Raw genomic sequence first — 22,710 nt, 5'->3', positions numbered from 1 at the left:
CCTCATCGCCGCCACCGATGACATCCGAGCCCTGATGGACAACGGAGAAACAGCGGCCCTCATCCTCCTAGACCTCTCCGCGGCATTCGACACTGTCTGCCACCGCACCCTAGTACAGCGCCTCAGCAACGTCGGAATCCAGGACAAGGCGCTGGAATGGGTCATCTCCTTCCTCGACGGAAGAACACAGAGAGTCCGCCTACCACCGTACAAGTCAGAAGCCACCGAAGTCATCTGCGGCGTCCCTCAAGGATCCTCTCTGAGCCCCACCCTCTTCAACGTCTACATGAGCCCCCTCGCGGCCATCGCACGCCAACACAACCTCAACATAATCTCCTACGCCGACGACACCCAGCTGATCCTCTCCCTGACCAACGACCCCGCCAGAGCCAACCTGCACGAAGGGATGAAAGAGGTAGCCGAGTGGATGACGACCAGCCGCCTGAAACTGAACTCGGACAAGACGGAGGTCCTCATCCTGGGCTCCGCACCCTCCGCCTGGGACGACTCCTGGTGGCCTCCCGCCCTGGGCACCGCACCCAAACCGACAGACCATGCACGCAACCTGGGCTTCATCCTGGACTCCTCCCTCTCCATGACCAGGCAAGTCAACAATGTTTCCTCGGCGTGCTTCAACATCCTACGCATGCTACGGAAGATCTTCTGGTGGATCCCCACCGAGACCAGGAAGACCGTCACCCAGGCCCTCGTCACTAGCCGACTGGACTACGGCAATGCCCTCTACGCCGGTACCACCGCCAAGCTCCAGAAGAGACTCCAGCGGATCCAGAACGCCTCAGCCAGACTCATCCTCGACATCCCACGAACCAGCCACATCTCCGGACATCTGAGAGACCTTCACTGGCTCCCCGTCAACAAAAGAATCACCTTCCGCCTCCTCACCCACGCACACAAAGCCCTACACGACCAAGGCCCGAGCTACCTCAACAGCCGAATCAACTTCTACGCTCCCAAACGCCACCTCCGATCAGCCAACCACGCCCTCGCCGCCGTCCCCCGCATCCGAAGAGCGACTACAGGAGGAAGGTCCTTCTCCTACCTGGCCGCCAAGACCTGGAACTCCCTCCCTCCCGACCTGCGCCTGACCCAAGACCACCTCTCCTTCAGGAAGAAGCTGAAGACCTGGCTGTTCGAGCAGTAGCGGCACCCCCCCCCCCCCCCACCCCCAGCGCCATGAGGCCCTACGGGTATGTAGTGCGCTTTATAAATGTCACTGATTGATTGATTGATTGATTGGAGCAACGGGAAGACCCAGGTAAATGTGAAGATTTCTGACTTAGAGGCAGCATTATCTGGTGAGTCCCGGGGTGAATATTCTTTTCAACAAAGTGCTCCACTCTACTAAATATGTCATCTTGGAGTAATTTTGCTTGAACTACTGGGCATCTGGAAAGGGTGTAATTTAAAAAAATCACAGCTACCCTATATCCCCCCAGTCACTGCACCTGTGCAGTGGAATTATCTGTGTTTCTTGAGAGGAGTGTGCTGGGACTGTAGCAGCGTTGGGGGCTCAACAGTGGCTATTCAAGACACAGTGCCTCTCCCGCAGGTGGGAGAGCCTCGGGAGGAGCAGGTCACACTTTGGATACGGGCCGCATTGGAGTTACACCGTGTGCATACAGCTTCATCTAGGCTCCCCATACATGGTGGTAGGGGTAGAGGTGGTGTATCTGGAAACCCTGAGCATAGAAGGTGGCACACGACAAGAAGGAGGGAGGTACAAAGATCCTCTGATACAGACAGCGATAACAGCAAACAAGTCAGTACTACATATGCGGAACAGAGAGGAGGAGGTCCGGCTTATAGGCGCATTGTGGATAAAAAGAGAGGGGCTAATACTAAATTAGTATCATGGTATACTTTAATGAGTACAGGTCAAGCTTCGTTTGCTGGTCCAGTAAGGGGTTTAGATTTAGAGGTCTCAGGGGACCATAGCACAACAACTAGTAAAGTGCCTCTGACAGGTTATCCCCTTAACGATATAACTCAGGATCAGATAGGCTCAGCAAAATTGAAGTCTTAACTTAAGTTAAAAAAGAAGGCCAAGATATCAAAACAAGATCAAATAAATAAGGCAACCAGCCTGGCACCCTTGCTAAAAGAATATTTGAAGGTTGTCCCCAGCACCCTGATTCTTAAACCTCGAGAGAATATGCTGGAAGGGGGTACTGATAGTAATTTGGATGGGAGGGTCACTCACTCCAATTCCCTGGAGATGTATTAACCCCAAACAAGTATCAACTATTAGCGGAAAATTCAACAAAGAGGGAGATAGAGAGGTCTGAGACCACTCTGCTGCAAGACTAATTGGACGATATGTCATGTGTGGAAAAAGATTGGCCTGTCTTGAGTGATTATCGAGAATTCAGAAAGGAAAAGAACCAGAGCGAACTGTTAGTATATAACAAAATTGATTTAAAAGCTCAGAGTTTAACTATAGAACTTTTACAGGTTCTCACTGAAGAGATGAGAAACAGATTCCAGGTTGCTGAGAAAAATCAGGCATATATGAAGCTATTCTGTGGGAAAATGGAAGACAAGCTGGATTCATTAGCTACTAGGGCTACAGCTTTGGGGACTTCGGTGGCTGAGTTAATCGCAAAAGTTGATGAAAATGTAAAGGATCTAACAAAAATAAAAGCTCAAGAAGCTAATCTTCAGGAGAATATGGAGTCTATTGAAAAAGCCCAGCGACGAAATAACCTTAGACTGCTTCAAATCCCTGAGGGAGCTGAAGGGGACAATATAAAGCAATTTGTTATGAAATTAATAAAACAAACAACTAATATCGAATGTTCTGAACAAGCACTCATTCAAAGAGTGCATAGGGACCCCTTCAGACACAGCCCAAATAAGAGTAGACACAGGAAAATTCGGATTCACTTTTTAACCTACAGTTTGTAGGATGAGATATTAAATAAAGCCTTAAAGGTTAATACATTAAGTGCAGAAGGGTTCACCTTTCAAATTAGGTCGTATGTCTCCTCCATTACTGCATCAAGGCAGTGGGAGCTGGGAAAATTGTTAGATCCATTTAGACAGTTGGGTGCCACGGCACAACTAAAATTCCCGGCCACACTAAAAGTACTGTTTAAAAATAAAATGCACACATTCAGACGGGTAGAGGAGGCTGAAGCTTTACTGTACCATATTCAGGGAGAAACAACAGCCACAAAGTAATGAGTCAGTACGAGTAATGGTTTCTTTTTTCTTTTTCGTTTGGCTTAGTCTCTTCCAAAAATCCTATAAAAATAATAAATGAATAAATTATATTTAAGTTAGTAGTATTTCCCGACTGGGAAGAAGGTAGCCTCAAAGGCCAGGGTAGGGCCATAAGGGAATAAATCACTTGTTGCATGAAATCTAAATGTTAAATAATATGTGCATACATTTAGGTAATGGTTATGCATACACAGGTTAAGATTTCATTAAGCTCAAATACGTTTTGGTGACACTAAGGGCCTTATTTCGATGTCTGGCGGACTTGTGTCCGCCCGACACCATTGCGAATACTGGGTCGGCGGTCCCGTTCGCTGTATTTTGATGCGACCACACATGGTGCAGTCACAAGCTCCCTTTTATGTATGGGGACTTGTGTTGTCGTCAGAAACTGGCTGCAGCACAAGCTCCCATACAGAAAAGGGAGTTTGTGTTCATCCCTGCACCACATGGCAGGCACCTCACGGTGCCTGCCATATGGTGCAGGAATGAACAAGGGGACACCTTGGCCCCCAACGGGAGGCATGCTGGCTGAAGGGTGCCCAGCTAGGGTCCCTCAAAGTCACTTTCCGACAGGGTTTCCATGTCGTGATGCCCGGCATGTAAACCCTGCCAAAAAGCAACAACGTAATCCAGATGGCGTATAACACAGTCCATAGGAATTTCGTGCCGGTTCAGACTGGTAGACGGGCTACTTGAGCTCATCAGAAGCGAGCCGAAATGTTCAGCCGGTTTCAAAATCGACAGCCTTCATTGTAATGAGGATGTGGGTTTTGAAACAGCGATGAGGCTCGGAAAGCCACTTTATTTATTCTGTGTCTAGGAGAAAATGTATTGCTACAAAAAGGTCTATGTCTCTTCAACAAATTACAATATAAAATACTGGTGTGATAACTTAGGTGGCTAATGCACCTAGTCGAAAAATTGGTGTATAGGCTCTTGGCGCAGGTTTGAAAAATTTAAGGGGAGTTAATGTGTGACAGTGTGTAATGTGAATGCCACAGATTTCTACTCTATAAAAGATAGTTAACACAATAAGTGTTTTTGTTGTAGAGATCTATGTGTAATCTACATTTCACAAGTTTCAACACAGTGATTTAATCATCCATTCGAGAGCAGCGGCATGTAAACAGCAAAACAGAGGTTGGAATTATTGGAGGTGTTCACTCAATCGTTGTTCAAAGGTTGATACAATGGGTTCTGCTGGGTAGCATTAAACATTTATCAACAACTTCCACCAAACTCTATGTATTGTGTTAGTGCAACACACATGCATACCTTCTGTTCATGCAGATCAAACCTAGATTTAGATATGTTACAAAAATATAGGAGTCCAAAACACTTTCACCTTTCCTGATACCTTCAGTGCCAAGAAAACTAAAGTGTATGTGTGCTCATTAAATGTCCCATGACATAACATAACATGGTGAGTGTATCATTGTATCCTTCCACAAGATGCTCTTTTGGTGGTGAGGTGGGAAGTTCAGTGGACTGCATTTAGCCTAAAACTGAAACAAAGCAGGACACAACTTGGACAAAATGAACTACCAATTGTCTATTGGCCTTATTTTGAGTTTGGCAGGCTGATGGACTGCCAAACCCATGGTGGCGGTGCGGCTACTGCCGTACTGATGGTCTGACCGCTCTATAACAAGTTGAGCAGTCGGATTGCTGCTGCCACTGGGGATCTATGAGACCTGTCGTTCTTGCCACCTTCTGAGGCCCCTAATATGCACAGCCAAGCATAACAGGAGTTTCCTTACTGTCACAGTTTTCATGGCGGTGAGCCTGCCATGGAAAGTGTGGTAGTGAGGAAACAAAGGGGGCCCCTAGTGCCTCAGCAACAGGGGATGCTAGTAGGGGGGCACATGGTGGGCCCCCCTGACTGCATGCACTCCCAGTTCCCATCAGGACAAGGATTTGACAGTCCATACCCTGCAGGAACGTGCTATGGCATCCCCATTGTGGTGATTTTCCTTGCTAAGGCTCATGTATGAACCTTAGCACTGCACCACCGTGGGCCAGCCAAGCAGGCCAGCCCTGTCGGAATCCGGCAGGCAGTCACAGCACCCTACAGCCACACTGCCAAATCCATCATGCAACCCCCCAACGGATTCCAACAGATCTCCAGGTCAGGTGGTCCTGCGGCAGCTGGCCCACGGTGGTGTAGGGCTAAGGCTCATACATGAGCCACTGGGAAGGCCATTGCACGTTCCAGCAGGGCATGGACTGCAAGTCCATGCCCTGCAGAAACTGGGGGTGCATGCTGACAGAGGTGCACACCATGAGCCCCCCAGCAAGCATCCCCTAATGCAGAATCACTAGGGGGCCTCTCTTCACCACCACATTTTTCATGGTGGGCTCAACGCCATGAAAACTGTGGCGGTGAAGAAACTCCTAATATGCTTGGCAGTGCCTTAGCGGCAACACCAGCATATTAAGGGCCTCAAACCTCTGCAAGACTGCCACAGATTGCGGATCCCTAGTGGCCGCAGCCGTCCCATGGTGGTCTGACCGCCCAACTTGTTATAGGGTGATCGGACCACCGGTGCGGTGGTAGCCACACCGCCACCGTGGGTTTGGCTGTCCATCTGACTAGCAAACTCAAAATAAGACCCTTAGCACAGAAACTGGGTTGTGGTGCAGAGAAAAATAGGTGGCCTTACCCACCCTCAATGTTGCTACTACCATGATAAACCACGCAATAAAGGTATGTAGCAGCCCGACATGTGCCAGTCTCAGCACATTTTACAGGAACAGTTCACGGGGTGCACTGGAATCCACTTATGCCTTAAGAACAATGGTCATAACCCGAATTAAGTTGCTTCCCATTCAATGGTGGCCCTGAATAATTGCAACATTGTGGGGTAATATTGCAATTATGCAAATCCATTTACAAGCGCAAATTCAGGTTTTGTGATTCGCTAACTTGGATTTCCACTCATAAAACAAGCCTTTAGCTTGTGTTGTGAAACTCATGTGCATATGGCCGAGGTGAGCAATGTTTCGTGACATGCTGGAAATTATCATTCCAGATCTGTAAAAGCCGTTGCATAAATTGTGACTGACCGCAAACAATGCAATATTTAAGGAACGGTTACTGAAACCTAAACGCTCGGTGTATTTATAAAAAAAAACGTAATATGTTCCATTGTATTGTATGTGGTGCTGTTGCTTTTATTGCATTTAAGAAATAAATGTTTAATCTTTAATATTCCCATTTTTGTCACATACTATTAGTCAGAGAAGTAATAACATATTTCAAGAATACGTGCTATTTCATTAAAATATAGGTGTGAGCCGCCACTTATGGTTTTCAGAGCTCTTCAATGGCCCATTGCCACGTGGAATCAGATCTTGTCTTTGCTGGAAATTTTTGGGGTATAATTGAGTTTATTTATGTATTTATATATTGAGTATTTCCATAGAGCCCAGTGCAGTGGGGTGCTTGACAGATAACGCAATTAAATAAAAAGAAAAGCAATGGGAGAGAAATGATACAATTAACATTGAACCAAAGCGGATATGGTACGGATAAGGAAGGGGTGTGAAAGGGTGAATATGTTGAGAAAGTTGGAATTCCGAAAAGGTGAATGTTAGGACGTTTTTAGAAAAGTCATATGGATTCATTCTGATGTTTGGAATGTCGTTAAATATAAATGTACCTCTTTCTTCTTCTTCATTTCTCAATCATATGATGGTCTCCCTTTAATTCTCCTTATATCTCTGAATTTGATTACTTCTTATTATAATATTTTTTTGATGTTACACACTTTAGTATTCTATTGTTCCATCTTATGCTTCTCTGTAACTTTGGTACTTTTATTATTTCATCCATAAAAATTATTTAACTTAAAAAAGCGTTCCTGTTTTAATATCTTCTTGCAAGATGCGACCTCCTGCCCCGTGTGTGGTTTTTAAGCACTATGCCCAAATGCAATAATGGTAGTGGTGAAATAGAATCGTTCTTTCTTTTTTTGCAAAATTGTTTTCACCCAGTCGCAGAGACTTACTGTTTACAAGTGAGAAGTAAAGTCCCGCTGCTTCTACTGCTTGATAATGGATGACTTCGCAACTCGAGCAATGATCGACTAACGTGTGCTTAACTCTGCTTCGCCCACAGGCGGCCCCTCAGAAGGCAAGCTGGTCCCGGGAGATCAAATCATCATGATAAATGATGAATCAGTCAGCAGTGCTCCAAGGGAGCGAGTCATCGACCTTGTCAGGTACTTGATCTGTCTTCTTTTCTGCAGTGACGCAGTGAAAATCCTTGAGCTCTAGCAGCACGGTCTGCAGTGGAAGCAATTCCTCGCTTTTAAACTGTTCTCACATTGTTCCCGTAGTAATTATTTTTACCATTCTGTGTATGTAGATGATGACGTAGGCACTTAAGTATCCTAGTTACTGCAAGCTCCCTGCACAGAATAGTAGGTTATGTCAGATGTTGACAGATTTATTCTGCCATCAATCGTAAATACATTAAAACATTTGTCGACCAAGGGAAAAAAAAATGAATATCCGTAATATCTGAATACTATTTCATTTACTATTGCAGCGTCTTCACTTTTACACCAATATTTATTTATATTTTCTACTATATCACTTCAGAATAAATATTTAGAGTAAATGCCGATTTTGAGGATGCGCCCCATCCCTAACCAAATTTCTAAGTTGGATAAAGGGAGTAGCCAGAAAATTATAAAAATCCTCCCCTCTTTAAACAAACTCTGATGGCACCAAGAAAGCGAAGCAAGTAAACCCGGCCCTCCCTAGTACAACTCCCTTGATTCTTCCATCCATCCAGCCTGTCGTCCATAAATTATTTCATCCATCCATCCATTAAGCAACGCATCCTTTCACCTAGTCACCCATCCTTTCATCCACCCACACATCCTTTCACTCATCCACCCTTTCACCCACTAATCCTTTCATTCATCTACCCTTTCACCCTTCGTTTTATTCACCCATGCATCCCTTCACCTGTCCAACCTTTCCCCTATCCACACATCCTTTCACCTAGCTACTCATTTTTTCACCCACCATGCAACTTTTCACCATCTACCCTGTTACGGATCCATTCAGGCATGCATCCTTTCACCCATCTACCCTTTCACCTATCCTTTCACCATGTATACTTTCACCCATACACCCTTTCACGCAACCCACATCAACCCACACATACTTTCATCCATTGACCATTTCAGATACCCATGCATTCTTTTACCCTTTCCCCATTCACCCTTTCAACCATTCATCCTTTCATCTGTGCTCTCTTTCACACAGACTTTCACTCACTCATGCATCCACCTTTTTACCCATCCTTTCACTCACCCACCCACCCACGCATCCTTATACCCATGCATACATCTTCACCCATCCACCCTTTCGCACATGCTTTTACAAACACATATGCATCCTTTCACTCATCCTTTCTCCTATCCATTCCTTCTCCTCCTTTTCACCCACCTATCCATTCACCCATTCACCCTTTCATCTGTCCACTCTTACACACAGACTTTCACTCAGTCATGCATCCTTTCATCCAGTCATTGTAGTATGCTAGTATTTACTAGTATTGTACCTTTCCTAGTTATCTGCCTTGCTGCTTAGCCAGTGTGAGTGAGATTGGTATGTGTTATGAGTGAATGGAATGCTCGTATGCCTGTGTGTGGAGTGGCAGTTGAGAGGATGGGCTGAGCGGTAAGGAGGCTGCTCCTGGTGGGGCTCCATCAAAGAAACGTATCAATAAAGCATACATCTTTAAAGTACACCTGTAGCCCATTGGACTTATTACAGTCATCCTTTTACCCATCGTTTCACTCACCCACCCCTGCTTTCACCCACCAATCATCCCTTCACCCATGCACAAATCTTTTCACCCATCCACCAGCCGCGGTCCGTGGAGGGAGTTCCGATGGGGCAGGCAGGCGGGGTGGGGGAGGGGCAGTGTGGGAGGGATAAACACCGGAATATGGTTGCGATGCAGGGCACGGAACAAAATTCGTTTTATTAATTTAATAGGTTACTTACCTGCAATCATCCATATTCCGGTGTTTATCACCCCCCACACTGCCCCTACCCCGCCCCACGGAAACTCCCTCAACGGACCGCGGCTGCCATCCACCCTTTCACACATGCTTTTACAAACACATGCATCCTTTCACTCATATTTATCCCACCCATCCTTTCTCCCCATGGCATTCTTTCACCCATCCATCCTTTTACGCATCCTTTCACCCACTCACCCTTTCCTCCATCATTTCACCCACCCATGCATCCTTTTACTCATCCTTATCTTTAACCTTCAATCCTTCTTTTCCCGTTTCGATCAAACTACCTTTCTTTGGTTAACTATGAGCGGTGGCCTGCCGAGTTGCAGACACAAGAGGGCTCTAAAAAGCTCTGCCCCAGCTCCAGCTTCTAATGGGGGGGAGGGTGGGGGGGGGAGGAGCGTGGGGGCTGAGTTGAATAATAATATCCATTTCCTATGTGATATAAATGTGAGGTCGAGTACCACCCTCTACTGACCTCATTTGCCCGACAGCAAGTTTTCTATCTCTTGAATGACCAACTATTCAAGACTCATCTCTCATGACAAACGGAACCTAGCCTTGAGCAGTGTAAACAAATGAAGTGTTAGCATGGTATGAACCCTTATTCAACAATACAGAAGAAGAACTGTTATGTATTGCACCTATCAGTTAATAATCCCACATTACTCATTTCCAGTATCATCAATCAAATAAATAAAACAAGGACTAGTATGTAATGATGAGCAGCTGCACTAAGAATTTTAACAGTCACGAATGCTCCTGTTCGGCGTTTCAGCCATTTAAATGCTTTTTCCTTTTTACTAGTTTCATTGTAGGAGTGGGAAAATCTTTTCTGACTGCTAAAATAGGATTCCAAATGGGTGCCAATTGGTGGCCTGGAAGGGGCATTTTGTAGGCATCCCTTACACACACTGAATCAACATCTTATTCATTTTTTGACACCAAAATCTGGTCACAAAAATAAAACATTTATCTACACCTCATAGGAGACGATAACTCATTTGTAACATTTAATGTGTGCTTTTGGCACATCTTCTCATTTGTGAATGTACAAAAAACGAGTTTGTTGAAGAGAAGCAGTGGTCCAGAGAACCAATTCCAACTCTTCAACGAACTTTACAAAACAATTTTTTTTTAAATGCAGCCTTGTTTGCTTTAAAGCAAAAGAGCTGCCTTTAAAAGGCCAATCAGGTTGAGTCACAATTTACAACCCATTTAGTGAATATTGATTAGATAGATCTGATTGTAACTCAATCCAATTCTGTTTTTTACAAAATACTCAAATGTCCAAAGGTTGGTTCACAATTGCAACCAGTAGATAGAACATTGGACCCCAAACCCCCCAAATCTGACAAGAAAACAGCATAAAGGCTAGACAGCTATCTACACCGAAACTACAAGGTAAAGTAACAGAAGCACACAAATGTCAAACCGAATAGTGTATACACCTCATCCACCATTGTGACATAAGAATAACTATTATTGTCTTCATTCATATTAACAAACTAAAAAATATAGCCATGAAATCTACTTATGCCAATATATTCTTTGCAAACTTACATTTACTTAGGACAATGCACTGGTAGAAAGAGGTTCAAAGAACTGCTTACCAGTGCAATATTTGGACTAGACCTCACCTCTCTCGGCACCATCTCCAGTCAAAGAATTTAAGTCACTAAATGCAGTTTTATTAGTTGTATCCGCACTTGTTTTTCAAATGTCGTACACATCATGCATATACAGAGGCTCTGAATACTGATCAAAAAGGGTATTGTAATGTCCCATCAGTATGTAAGACATTTAATAATCGCAGTAGCAAAGATTGTATGCACAGAGGTACTGAAGGAAGCCAGGGAGAGTTATCCAATTGGCTGAAACATGTCGACTATATAAGCAGTGAATAGTTACAACTGCTTTTTTTCATTTGCACTGTTTTTAAGCAGGAATACAATTTGAGATTGAAAATAGGAGGAACACTACCCTCCGTCTCTGTTGTCTACGCCATTTTAACTACACATATTTCCTTTTTCTTGCACTGCACTTTTCAGAAAAGAAAGGGTTCCCTCTGCTCTTTTCTTCTGTAAGAACCCTACAAGAGGATACAACTCATTCAGTTCTCCTTGATCGAGAAAGTACAAAGAAGAGTTGTTTGTAACCCCAGATGAGGACACTGGGCACTTTAAGTGAAATGATGGGATACCAATAATCCTGAAGTGGTTCTCTCTAGTTCTCTTTATTTCACTGTCTATATGAATTTCCACTCTGCATCTGGATCCTCTCCTTCTTTCCCTTGTTAGCACTTCGGATATCAGCACTAGAGGCTGTCAGTGACTTTGGAATTGCATCTAGAGGCACTTTTTCTTTTGTTTTGTTTTCTATAGACCACTGATTATTCTGTTGTTGGATAACTAGTAGAATTAGGGTGATTTAATCCGTATGGGTCTCTAAATTGTCCCTCAGACCCTGTATTTAGTGTATTTGCATCAATAGGCTTGACAGGACTGCTGAGGTCCCGTCAAACATATTACGACTTTCCTCACTGCCACTGATTTCATGGAGGCCTTTCCAGTGGCAGTGAGGAATGAAAGGGGGCTCTACAGGGCCCCCTTGTGCCTCACTCCATGTGGATGCACACAAGGGGGGGCACAACATGTGCCCCCCTGTGTGTATGCACCCCCAGTTCCAGCATGGCATGGACTTCATAGTCCATGCCGTCCTGGAACTTCATTTGACATTCCCATTGAAGTGTCTATTTTAAAGGCACTGCTGTGGGAATGCCAATTAATCGCCCGCCAATGACTAAAAAAGCCATAATACGGTGGGCGGTTCTCGCAAAGGTTTGGCAGTCCGGCAGCAGGGCGGTCCTGCCGCCGCACCGTCAAATTTGTAATCAGGCTCTAAGACCTAACCTAGCAGTAAGGGCAGTCTCTCAAATCACGGAGATGTGGAGAAACCAACATATTGGGGCATCTACATTTTCCTACTACTCAACCGTTTCCAGTTTCTTTTCAGGAACTGACTGTTGGCTGGTGACCAGAAGTCTCGCACATGAGGTAAAGGAACTATCCTTTCTGCTGTGCACTGTACCTGCTCATTTAACAGTGATGTTGGTGTTTGAGATTACAACTCAGTGCTTGATTGGGAACTTCCGGTATTTCCCTGCTGAGGGGTTAACAGATGCAGCATTTAAAAGTTATGGGCCATATGTACAGAAAATAAGATTAATGATCTCCTAATAGGGATTTGTATTGAATCGCAATTAGGAAATCCCAATTCCTAATGTACAAAATAAAGATTTTTTTAAAAGTGATTCATAATGAGTTTGAAAATAAACCGACCTCCTGAATAAAAATGAGGTAGGTTACAATTTTTGACCCATTTGGAAAAGCAGACATCTCAGGGATGGTGGCCTGCTAAGGTCAGCAGACCACCATGTCTGTGATTGCTTTTTGAGAAAGAAAACTTTTTTTTTTTTTTTAGATGTAGCCCATTTTCCCTAAAGGAATACAGGATGTGTTTTAAAAAAGAAAATGAAAGTTTCAGTTTAATTTTTAAAATAGTATGCTGTGGTCCTTGGGACCACTGCCTGCTCTTAAAATATATTTGTTTAATCTTTCACAAAGGAGAAGGGGGCCCTTGGGAACCTCTTCTCATTTGCAAATGCTTACCTCTTCATTTCAGGTTTTGTTAAAAAATGTATACTTTGCAATCGTATTTCGGTCACAAAAATTCCTTCATACTACTGCAATTCTGCATTTGAAAGGGGCGCCCTTAACACACTCCTTCCAAATACTGAATCTCAAACACAAATTGTGATTGAATAATGTGTTACTGAATCACAATTTATGATTTTTGCATATGTAAAAGCATTTTTGCGTTCACAAAACAACCTGATTCTGTGATTCAGGCCATTTACCACTGCAAAAATGATTTGTAAATATGGCCCTCAATCTGGTACTCCACACTGGAATTCTTCGAAAACATCTTCTTGGTGCTAAGGATATTTCAGAGTATCAGAAACCTTCAAGGTTTTCATTGGAGGCATGACTATTTCGAAATGAGCTGTGGTTCTCAGCTCTATTAGTACAGACCTGGACCACCTGAAAGCATCTCTAGAAAACAGATATGTTGCTTCTGATGCTAATGCAACGCTAGCTCAAGTTACTCAACATTACTGATGTTTAATGAGGTAGCAGAGAGAGAGAGAGAAACAACTTTTCCAGGCAGATTATCAAGAGTGTGACAATAGCGACTGGGCAGGATGCTGACCTGGTTCTTCTGTGGTCCTATCATAAAGTGTTGGCTTTAGAGGATTCTGCAGGTAGCACATTAGTATATAAGCAACAAGCTGAAGACCTAGCCTTTTTGAGTAAGCCCTCCAGGGTTGTTTTCAAACACTGGCTACAGAGCGTCTTTAGCATGCTATAAATATACCAATAACACATCATACTAACTCCAGTTACAACATTTTACTAAAAGCTATATTCCTCTAATAATTCTATAAACAATGCCCAGATTGAACAATACCTGATGATGCCAGAAGGCTCATCTTGTCTGCACCAATAAGGACTGCAGACATAAAAATGGCAATATGTAGCCTGGCAAATGGGTAGGCAACTGACACTGATGGTCTTATGATGGACATGTACAAGTAATACCAGAACATATTTGCTTTTCAGCTAGCATCACTGTATGAAGAAGGGCTATAAACAAGCATGCTTCATGGGATGGAATAAAGAAGCATTAATCACAGCTGTACTGAAATAGTTAGGGAGGGCACAAGCTATATGTCCCAGAGATCTTGGTCCCTTTTAAATGTGAACCGTATAATACGGATTAGAAAAGTAGTGCAGTCACTTAATTCCTTTATGGCTCAAATAGTGTTACTAGATCAAGCATGTTTTATCCTTGGCAGAACTACCACTAACAATCTGCAAAACATATTTGCATTAGTGTACCCAACAAATCCTGAGGTCCTTGCTTTACCTAGCAAAGATGTCTGAGTCTCTAGAATGGCTTTTCAGGATGGTATGACTGTTGTGTGGAGAATCAGATTAGGTGGCAATTTACTGAATCTGATTCGATAGTTCTACTTGAATCCTTTGGCCAGGATCAGAAACTACAGATGAATGTCTGAGTTCTTTAGGATTACCAGAAGGACGCTCTAGGGCTCCTTTCTTTCCCGAATCTTATTTACTGTAGTTCTAGAACTGCTGGTACGTGTACTGCGCGATTGTCATTCTCCAAAGACTATAGTTTGCTCGACTTGGCAACTATTGCTATAGCAGTATGTGGACAACATGTTGCTATTTGTAAAACATCAAGAGGCTAACCAATATCCTTGGCTCTACTCTGATGTCAATACTAACTAGGATACGTCAAAGTTATTTTCAGTCGCGCCTGTAACGTTGTAATTCAGCTTTGCCTATCCCCGTACAGGGTATGCTGATTTCAAAGAAGACTTGGGTATCAGGGTGAGAGGCAGTTTTGAAGTGGTAATGATGAAAAATTATGGCTTAACTCTTGACTGCCTGATGGATCTGATGGTCAGATGAATCAAGTTCCCTTTGACTGTAGTAGAAAGGATAGCTGTGATCAAGATTGTTGTCCTACCAGAACTCTTATACTTATTTATAAATATAAAATTGTCGCTGCCTATGGTATTATTCTGTAAAGTGTGTATGTTAATGCTGAAATTGGTGAAGGAAAGATGGTAAGCAAGAGTTATTTAGGAATAATGACAGAATATGACTGGGGAGGGTTCTTTGTTCCAGATTTGGAAGTGTACTCTACCAGGGCACAGACACCCTCAATTGTCTACCCATCCTTTTGTTTGCGTCATTTGATAGTGGAAATGAACCAGGTTGTAGGGTACCCGCTGACAACCATTCTGAATATGCATGTGACCAACCCTACTGGAAGTGTGAGCATGGTCGTGACCACTAACTGGAAATGCATAAGTTGGGGAGATGAAGAGGACACATCTGAAAGTACTCACTTGCACTTCCACAGAAGAACACTACCACCATCTCACTTCTGTCCAGGCCAACATGACAATTAGGGACATGCATGCTTTAGACCAGTAAAATGAAGAGGGCATTATTTCCTGTTATATCCTTTGTGACGGAGTAACCCATCTGCTGAACTGTAAATCAGACCCAAGGTTTCTGACTCTGTTCTCAATCTCCGTGTGTATTGTAGGTTATGCCACATATTTACAGCAACAGATTCAGACTTCCCAAGTGAGAGTTAGAAGGCTCACTGTATTACTCTTACTGCTAGACAAGTGACAGGTTGCTGTGGCCTGGGCAATGGGCACTCTCTGTGGCCAAAAGACTGGCTGCGTGATGTAGCTCTATGCAACAATGCAAACATGTATGCCACATTACTACAGGTGAAAGTCAGACCTCAGGATATATGAGGTTCTACATGATAGTGTCTTAATGATGGGAAGGACCATCCGGAGAGTAGCTTTTAGAACCTCGGGACTAAGCAAGAAGAGGGCACATTTGTTTGTGCGCTATCACAACAGGATATGACACTCATGCCAGACATGATATATGGACAAATAATAGACGTTAAGCATCGTACAGTGTAACTAGCTGGGAGCAAAGTGAAATGTGTTTAAGCTGAACCTCTGTCTTTGGTACAGATGAAATCTGAGTCATTAAAATAAGTAAAATAGAAAACCACAGAATGACGGCAGCCCAGTGAGCATCTACCCGAACTATACCACAACAGTGTGACACCAATGTGAAACGTACTTGGAGGTCAAGAAACATCTGAGGCACCTTACCAACAAACATGCCCTACTAGTCCCGGCTTGCCTCCGCATCTCCATGGATACCCAGACATGTTTCTCCGCACATGGCATGGGAGTGGCTGGAATGACAGGACCATCTGCTGCCACCAGAGTGGGAAAGAGAGCAGACCCAGAGGGTGAACCGACGCCCAAACCAACACACAAGAGAGACTCCACAAAGGACAAAACATGAACAGAGAGGGACAGGATGGTTGTGGAACTAAAGCAATCTGTAGTAGTTTCCCTTTAAGTTTGTTCCACCAGTTCTTTATTGCAATGATGTCATTGCCATGACAATGGAATGCTGTTGTTTGAATGCCAGGAGAGCCGTTCCTGGAAGCTGTGGAGATGAACAGTCATTAAACTACGTACTCTTATTCCCACCTTGTGTGGTGTAATCACTTCACAATCCATCTGCCGGCCCATGGTAAACCAGTGGGAGATCCTGAATAGAGACACAGGAAAATCAGCCGAAGGCTCAGCTGCTTCAGAAGAAGACGCCAAGGACCCATGCTGATGAGCTTTCTTGAGCCATGGGTGTGTAGGGGGAGAATCGGATAGGCTGGAGATTGGGAGGGGCTGTTGAGTGTGGCCAGGACTGCTGAGACCCAGCACGAGATTGCACCAGCAGAGCCCCACCACATTCGGGCTCCAAGTTAGAGTTTTTGATAAGTTGGTAAGTTACACAGTATGTTAGGGGGTGTCAACAGGTAACGTGCTCATTTGGGGGCAATTCGTTTTACCCTCACAGCACAATTTGAAATGGAGAGAGCTAGGGGTGGAAAGTAAGTGGGGTGGCGGCTGCGTGATCTAGCCACTGCGCACGGTGGCCAACGGGATGAGATGGGAGGCACTTCAGTGGTCCTAGACTATGATGCAGACTAATCCGCTACTGGTGGAGGGAAACACCCCCCAAAGGATCATTTCATGGAATGTGAACAGTCTTGGTGACAAATTGAAGAGGGGTATTGTGATGAAATATTTGACATGCCAAACCCAAGACTTGATTTTGCTGCAGAAAACACTCTTGAGGGGTACGTAATGTGGTTTCCTGGGTCGGGACGATATGTAAAATTTGGTGCATGCGGGCTACTCCACAGGGACTCGAATCCTGTCCCGTAGGTACGTGCCATTTCAGATAATGAAAACATGGATGGATCCCTCTGGATGTTGTACAGTGGTGGGGGGCATGTGGAATGGGGAAAACCTAATCGTAGCCTCCTGGTATCTCCCGCCAGGCCTTCAGGTGACCGGGCTGGATGGCCAAGTGGCCAGAGGCGCTGCTAATAGTAGGGGATGACCTCAAGCTGACACTTCAGGGGGATAAAGATAGGATGCTCCTGTTGGGGGACACACACCCAAGGATGTTCCAAGACTCTGCACATTTCTGGGAGCCATAGGACTGGAGGATCTCTGGCATGCTTCATCCCAGGGGTCAGACAATCCTCCCATGTGGCCAATGCGTCAGATGTCCTGGCATTAGTGGACCTAGTGCAGAGGTCCCAAAGCCACAGATACAGAAACAGCTTATTCTTGGTGAGGATCATCATCTCTTACCACTCCCCTGCTGTCTCTGGAGCTTTGGGCCATGGGGCCTGGACCCCAAGATGTGACAACCACATATTTTAAGGAAAACAAAAGGTTTGTGATTTCTGGGTGGTCCTCTGGTAAGTGTATAAGGCAGTAGTAAGGGACCTTCCCGTGCCATGTGGTTGACAAGAAAAAAGGCAGGACAAAAACGGTAGTGAAAATGAAGGAAGAGCTAAGGGACAGAGAGGCCAGAAGTGCTGAGACACCAGACCTGGATATGGTGAAGAGCTAGGTGTCCTTTAAAGAGAGCTAGTGACGCCTTGTCCACCAGGAGGCCAGGACACTCTATAAGGTATGGCGGTCCTGAATATATGAGATGGGGAATAAGGTGGGAGAGAAACTAGCTTGGCTAGCAAAGAAAGATTAGGGTCAGAGGTGGATCTCAGTGATCCGTAAACACCAGGAGAGATTACTGGAGTGGCAGGGGTGATCTCGCAGACTTTTGCGTGGTTCCTGAAAGATTTATATGCCTCTCGCCTTGCCCAGGAGCTGGTGGAAGATATGCACAAATTACTGGTGGACATCCCTGTACTACAGCTGGGGAGGGACACTAGGAAATCCCTGGATACTAAGATTATGGAGAGAGAGAAAATGTCTGGGCACCAATGACTTCGGCCAGAGTTTTTCAAGTGTGTGAAAAGTAATGTAATAAAACCCCTCAGGGCGATGTACCATGAGACTTGTGCTAGTGGTGCACTTCCCACTGACCTCAGACAGGTGACCATTTTCTTCATTCATAAACCAGGAAAGCACCAGAAGAATGCGCATCCTACAGGGCAATCTTCCTCTTCAACATTGAAACCAATATACTTGCCAACTTACTGGCAACTTATTGACTACCGGTAATAGAGAGTATAGTGGCCCCACATCACTCCAGCTTAATGCCCCATTGATCCACTTGACACAATCTTTGACACCTATTTGGGTGCCTGGGCCGTAGGGCTTGTGTGTGGAAACGGCGATACTCTTGGAGCTAGACACTGAAAAAGCATTTTATTGATTGGAATTTACCTATCTATTGGGTGTGTGTGAGCTTTCCCTACCGCAGGCCAACAGCAAGGGTTCGAGTGAATGGAACACTCTCAGAGGAATTTGAACTTGGCATGGGGACCCGCCAGGGATGTCCTCTAGCCCCATCGTTTTTTGCAGTGGCGATGGAACCAGCAGGACATGTTGAGAAAGGGAATCAGATGGGATGAAGCAGGGGGGATATGATCTCTCTCTATGCTGTAGATGTCCAGCTATGCCTCGCAGACCCAAACCAATCCCTCGCGAGTACTCTGGAAATGCTAAAGATTTTCAGGATTTTCTCCAGTATTAATGCCAATCGCGGGAAGTCCATTCCTTACCCACTGATGCAGTGGACACCACAGAAGGACTGTTTCAGCCCTTTCATGTGGACGGACATCAGGTTCAAATACCTAGGAATATATGTGATCACAGATTTGATATGTTGTATGTAAAGAACCTGAGGTGTCCCATGGCTAATTTCTACTGGGACATGAACCATTCGCGGAGGCTGCCCCTTTCTCTATTATTGACGGCATCCCTTTATAAAATGATTTTCCAGCCCAAGTTGCTCTATGCCCTACAAAATTCAATGCTTGAGGTCCCCGACCACTTCTTTCGGGTGTCTAGACTTTACTTTGGGATGGGGAACACCTTATATAGCCCTCATGATGCAAATTAGACAGACAATGGACGAGAGCAAAGCCCTGCCAGATCTGTGCATGTACTACTAGGTAACAATGATTGTTGGTCAATGACTGGTCCTTTGTGGACATTGGAAGTGAGCCCTGATGGCTGATAAATGGACACTGGAACCACATGGCTACACTAGATGGCTTTACAGAATGAGGCGATATCTGGCCCTTCCTGAAGCCGATGGCCACAGCGGTCCAGAGCTGGAGACGTGCAACACGCAAGCTGGGCAGAGCAGATAAACTGATACTACAGAGATGCCACTATTTGACTCAAAAGCATTGGCAGAGGTACATGGAGTGACGGGTTACCAGCAGTGATATAGGATTAGCATCTCAAAGTTAGGCAACCTAAGAGATGACAAGGGTCTTTCTTTTGAGGATGTACAGAGGCAATATGATATGACAGGGGTCATTTTCTATGATATTTACAAGCCAAATGAATCTTTGCCTGACAGATCGCACAACCACAAGTGCATAGACAGGCTCCACTTGACGAGTAATAAAATGGGCCTGTATGTTCTAACACTCAACCAGGCAAGAAAGAGACAGACCAATGTAGATGGCTTTACGTGGGACAGACGGAAAAATTAAATACATTCAGAATAAAAAGAAATATTTATAGACTAATATAAATATTGCTGTTTCCATTATTCATTACATCTCCTGCTCCCTCATATGGTGCAACTGGTCCACCGGGATCAGGCGGGCTTTATTCCAACTCGGAATACTGCCACCAGTGTGCGGCACCTGCTCTGTATATTGGGCAAGACTTGTGTTCTACGGCCTCTGCTGCTATCTTATCAGTAGACATTGAGAAGTCGTTTGATAGCCTGGAATGGGCATACTTCTTTCAAGCTATGCGCACGTTTGGCCTTGGAAATGCCTTCGTGGAGTGGATAGAAAATCCATACAAATCGGCAACGGCTCGGGTTCGGACAGGGATCTGAATTTCCCCCTCTTGTATGGTAGGGCGTGGGACACAGCAGGGGTGTCCCCTATCCCCATTGTTGTTTGCGCTAGCCATAGAGCCATTGGCAGCACACGCCAGACTCCGAAGGCGATATACTGGGCTTGGCTTACGCTGGGTTGTGCAGTATATTTCACTGTATGCCAATGATTTACTTATGTTTTCAGCTAACACAACGGAGGCATTGGATGTTGCGACGACTCTCCTTCGCGAGTTTGGTAGGGTCTCGGGACTTGGAGTGAACTGGGCTAAGGCTTGTCTATTTCCGGCAGCCCCATCAGACACCAGCCCCTCTCATACCAATGGCATATGGTGGGAATCTCGATGCTTGGCATACCTGGGCAGATTTATTGGATGGCAATATTGGCAGAGCTGTGCGAGGGCTTCGAAGTAGTCTGGCATTTTGGGGCACCTTACCACGCTCGGTGGCTGAACGAGTGGTGCTATTGAAGATGGTAGCGCTCCCCCGCTTGTTGTATTATTTTAGGACACTGCCAATTTGGATCCCAGGATCGACCTATCGGCCGCTCCGTTCAATGGTCAGGAGTTCCTGTGGGCGACTGGTAGAAGGCGTGTCGCACTAGACACAATGATGCGCCCGAGGGTTGATGGGGGACTAGCAGTGCCAGACTTCGAATTATTTTACTTAGCGGCCCAATTGCAGTACCTTACTCATGCAGTGGCACTAGAGTTTCGGGGACTGGAACGCCCTGAGGTACGCTGGATCCCACAACACATATTGTCCGGTATTGTCCTTCAGCAGCAGCTACGTCTCGGGGGCTACCTGGTGAGGTGAGGACAATGAGACTGTGCTGGAACCGGAGCCAACGCAGAGCTGGATTTACCCGCCCATATGCCCCGGAGATCCCCTTGGCTATGTGTGCCGCTCTTCCCCACATGGGGATTGGAATGCACTGGCCGAGTGGGAGACACTGGGGATACAAGTAGTGGGGGACTTATATGACGACGGAGCACTATTACCCTTTCAGGCCTTGTAGGATAGGTATGGCCTCCCCGGGGGACTTTTTGCTACATTCGACCGTAGTTTCGGCGATACAGCAACATTCGAGGGAGGGCCTATTGGAAGCGAGGACGGCTATGGTTTGTCAGTATGTAGTAATGACGGCAGGGACTTTTAAAGCAATTACATGCTTATACAGGCGCATAATAGGTGAGGGAATGGAACTGCTGACGGACCTGCAAAGAAAGTGGGAGGGGATCTGGGAAAGGAGATCCCTGAACAGACATGGGCTCAGCTGGTTAGAAGGGCATGGAAAAGCACCAGAAATGCCAGACTCCAACTAGTTCACTTCTTTATATTACACAGGGAGTATCTCACTCCTGCCAGGATTAATAAGGGATGTATATTGTTACTACGCATGCTTTTACAACGCATGCCTTTACCACGCAACTTTTACAATGCAAGTCGTTACAACGACTTGCGTTGGGTGGCGCTGGATAGTGAATAGTTTAATTTACTATTCCAACTCCAGTGTCCGTGGATAGTAGGGAAGGTTTTGGATAGTAAATTAAACCATTCCCTATCCTACAGCGCCCCCCAGCGCAAGTCGTTGTAACGACTTGCATTGTAAAAGTTGCGTGGTAAAGGTAGTGCATGTTAACAGTTGCGTTGTAAACGCTGTTCCCCTTAATAAGTATTTTAATGTAGACACAGCAAAGTGCCCGCGCTGTACCTTAGAGGGGGCGGAGTTCAACCACATGCCGTGGTAGTACCCGCAGTTAGGAACATACTGGGAAGAAGTGGTCAAGCTGCTATGTGAGTTCACAAAATGACTAATAGAACCTGACATGGGTACCTGTTTACTTCATTGGTTTCCCACACAAACAAAATGAAGGTAACAAGCACGTTTTCGGATTTGGGATTGTTGTTGGCCAAAAGGGATATTACAGAGCATTGGAAGGCTGCACGAGGTCCCAGCATCAAGAGGTGGAAAGCGGACTTTACTAAATGGGCAACGAGCCAATGCGCAGTCCAGCTTCAAGTTGCTAAGCAGGCTAACAATGAGAAAGCACTGGAAACCGCAAGGGCCTGGGAGGCCCTAGTTGTATTGCTGCAAATGCCTGAGGAGGGTTCTGATGTAAGCTTGATCTTGAATGTATAAGTTGGACGTTCTAAACCTCAGGGACAATAAAGAGATTCACTGTAAATATTGTGACGCTATTCTACAGTGCTCACCGCTGCCCTGAGGGAAACTGCACCTTTTTCTGCACAGCGCGCTTGCCGTGAGTAGAACAGCTTTCCATTGCCAGTGTCGTGAGGTGAGCGGCTTTTCTCATCTCCTGTCACCACCGTTGTCCAGAACCGTGAGGGGCCGACCAGTGGACCAGAGGACT

The 22,710-nt window shown here is 45.2% G+C and overlaps 1 protein-coding gene across 1 annotated transcript in view; it reads left to right on the top strand.

Moving 5' to 3' along the window:
• The window catches only part of FRMPD4 (FERM and PDZ domain containing 4), a 1,562,866-nt gene that overhangs the window by 948,063 nt on the left and 592,093 nt on the right, over nt 1-22,710 (top strand). Inside the window, exon 4 of the mRNA XM_086934577.1 lies at nt 7,364-7,466. Coding sequence (XP_086790703.1) covers nt 7,364-7,466 — 103 coding nt within the window. The remainder of the gene's footprint in view (nt 1-7,363; nt 7,467-22,710) is intronic.

Source organism: Lissotriton vulgaris, chromosome 8 (assembly GCF_964263255.1).
Source record: "Lissotriton vulgaris chromosome 8, aLisVul1.2, whole genome shotgun sequence".
NCBI lineage: Eukaryota > Metazoa > Chordata > Amphibia > Caudata > Salamandridae > Lissotriton > Lissotriton vulgaris.
The sequence above is the reverse complement of the archived record's forward strand: the minus strand, read 5'-3'. Positions and strand labels throughout refer to the sequence as shown.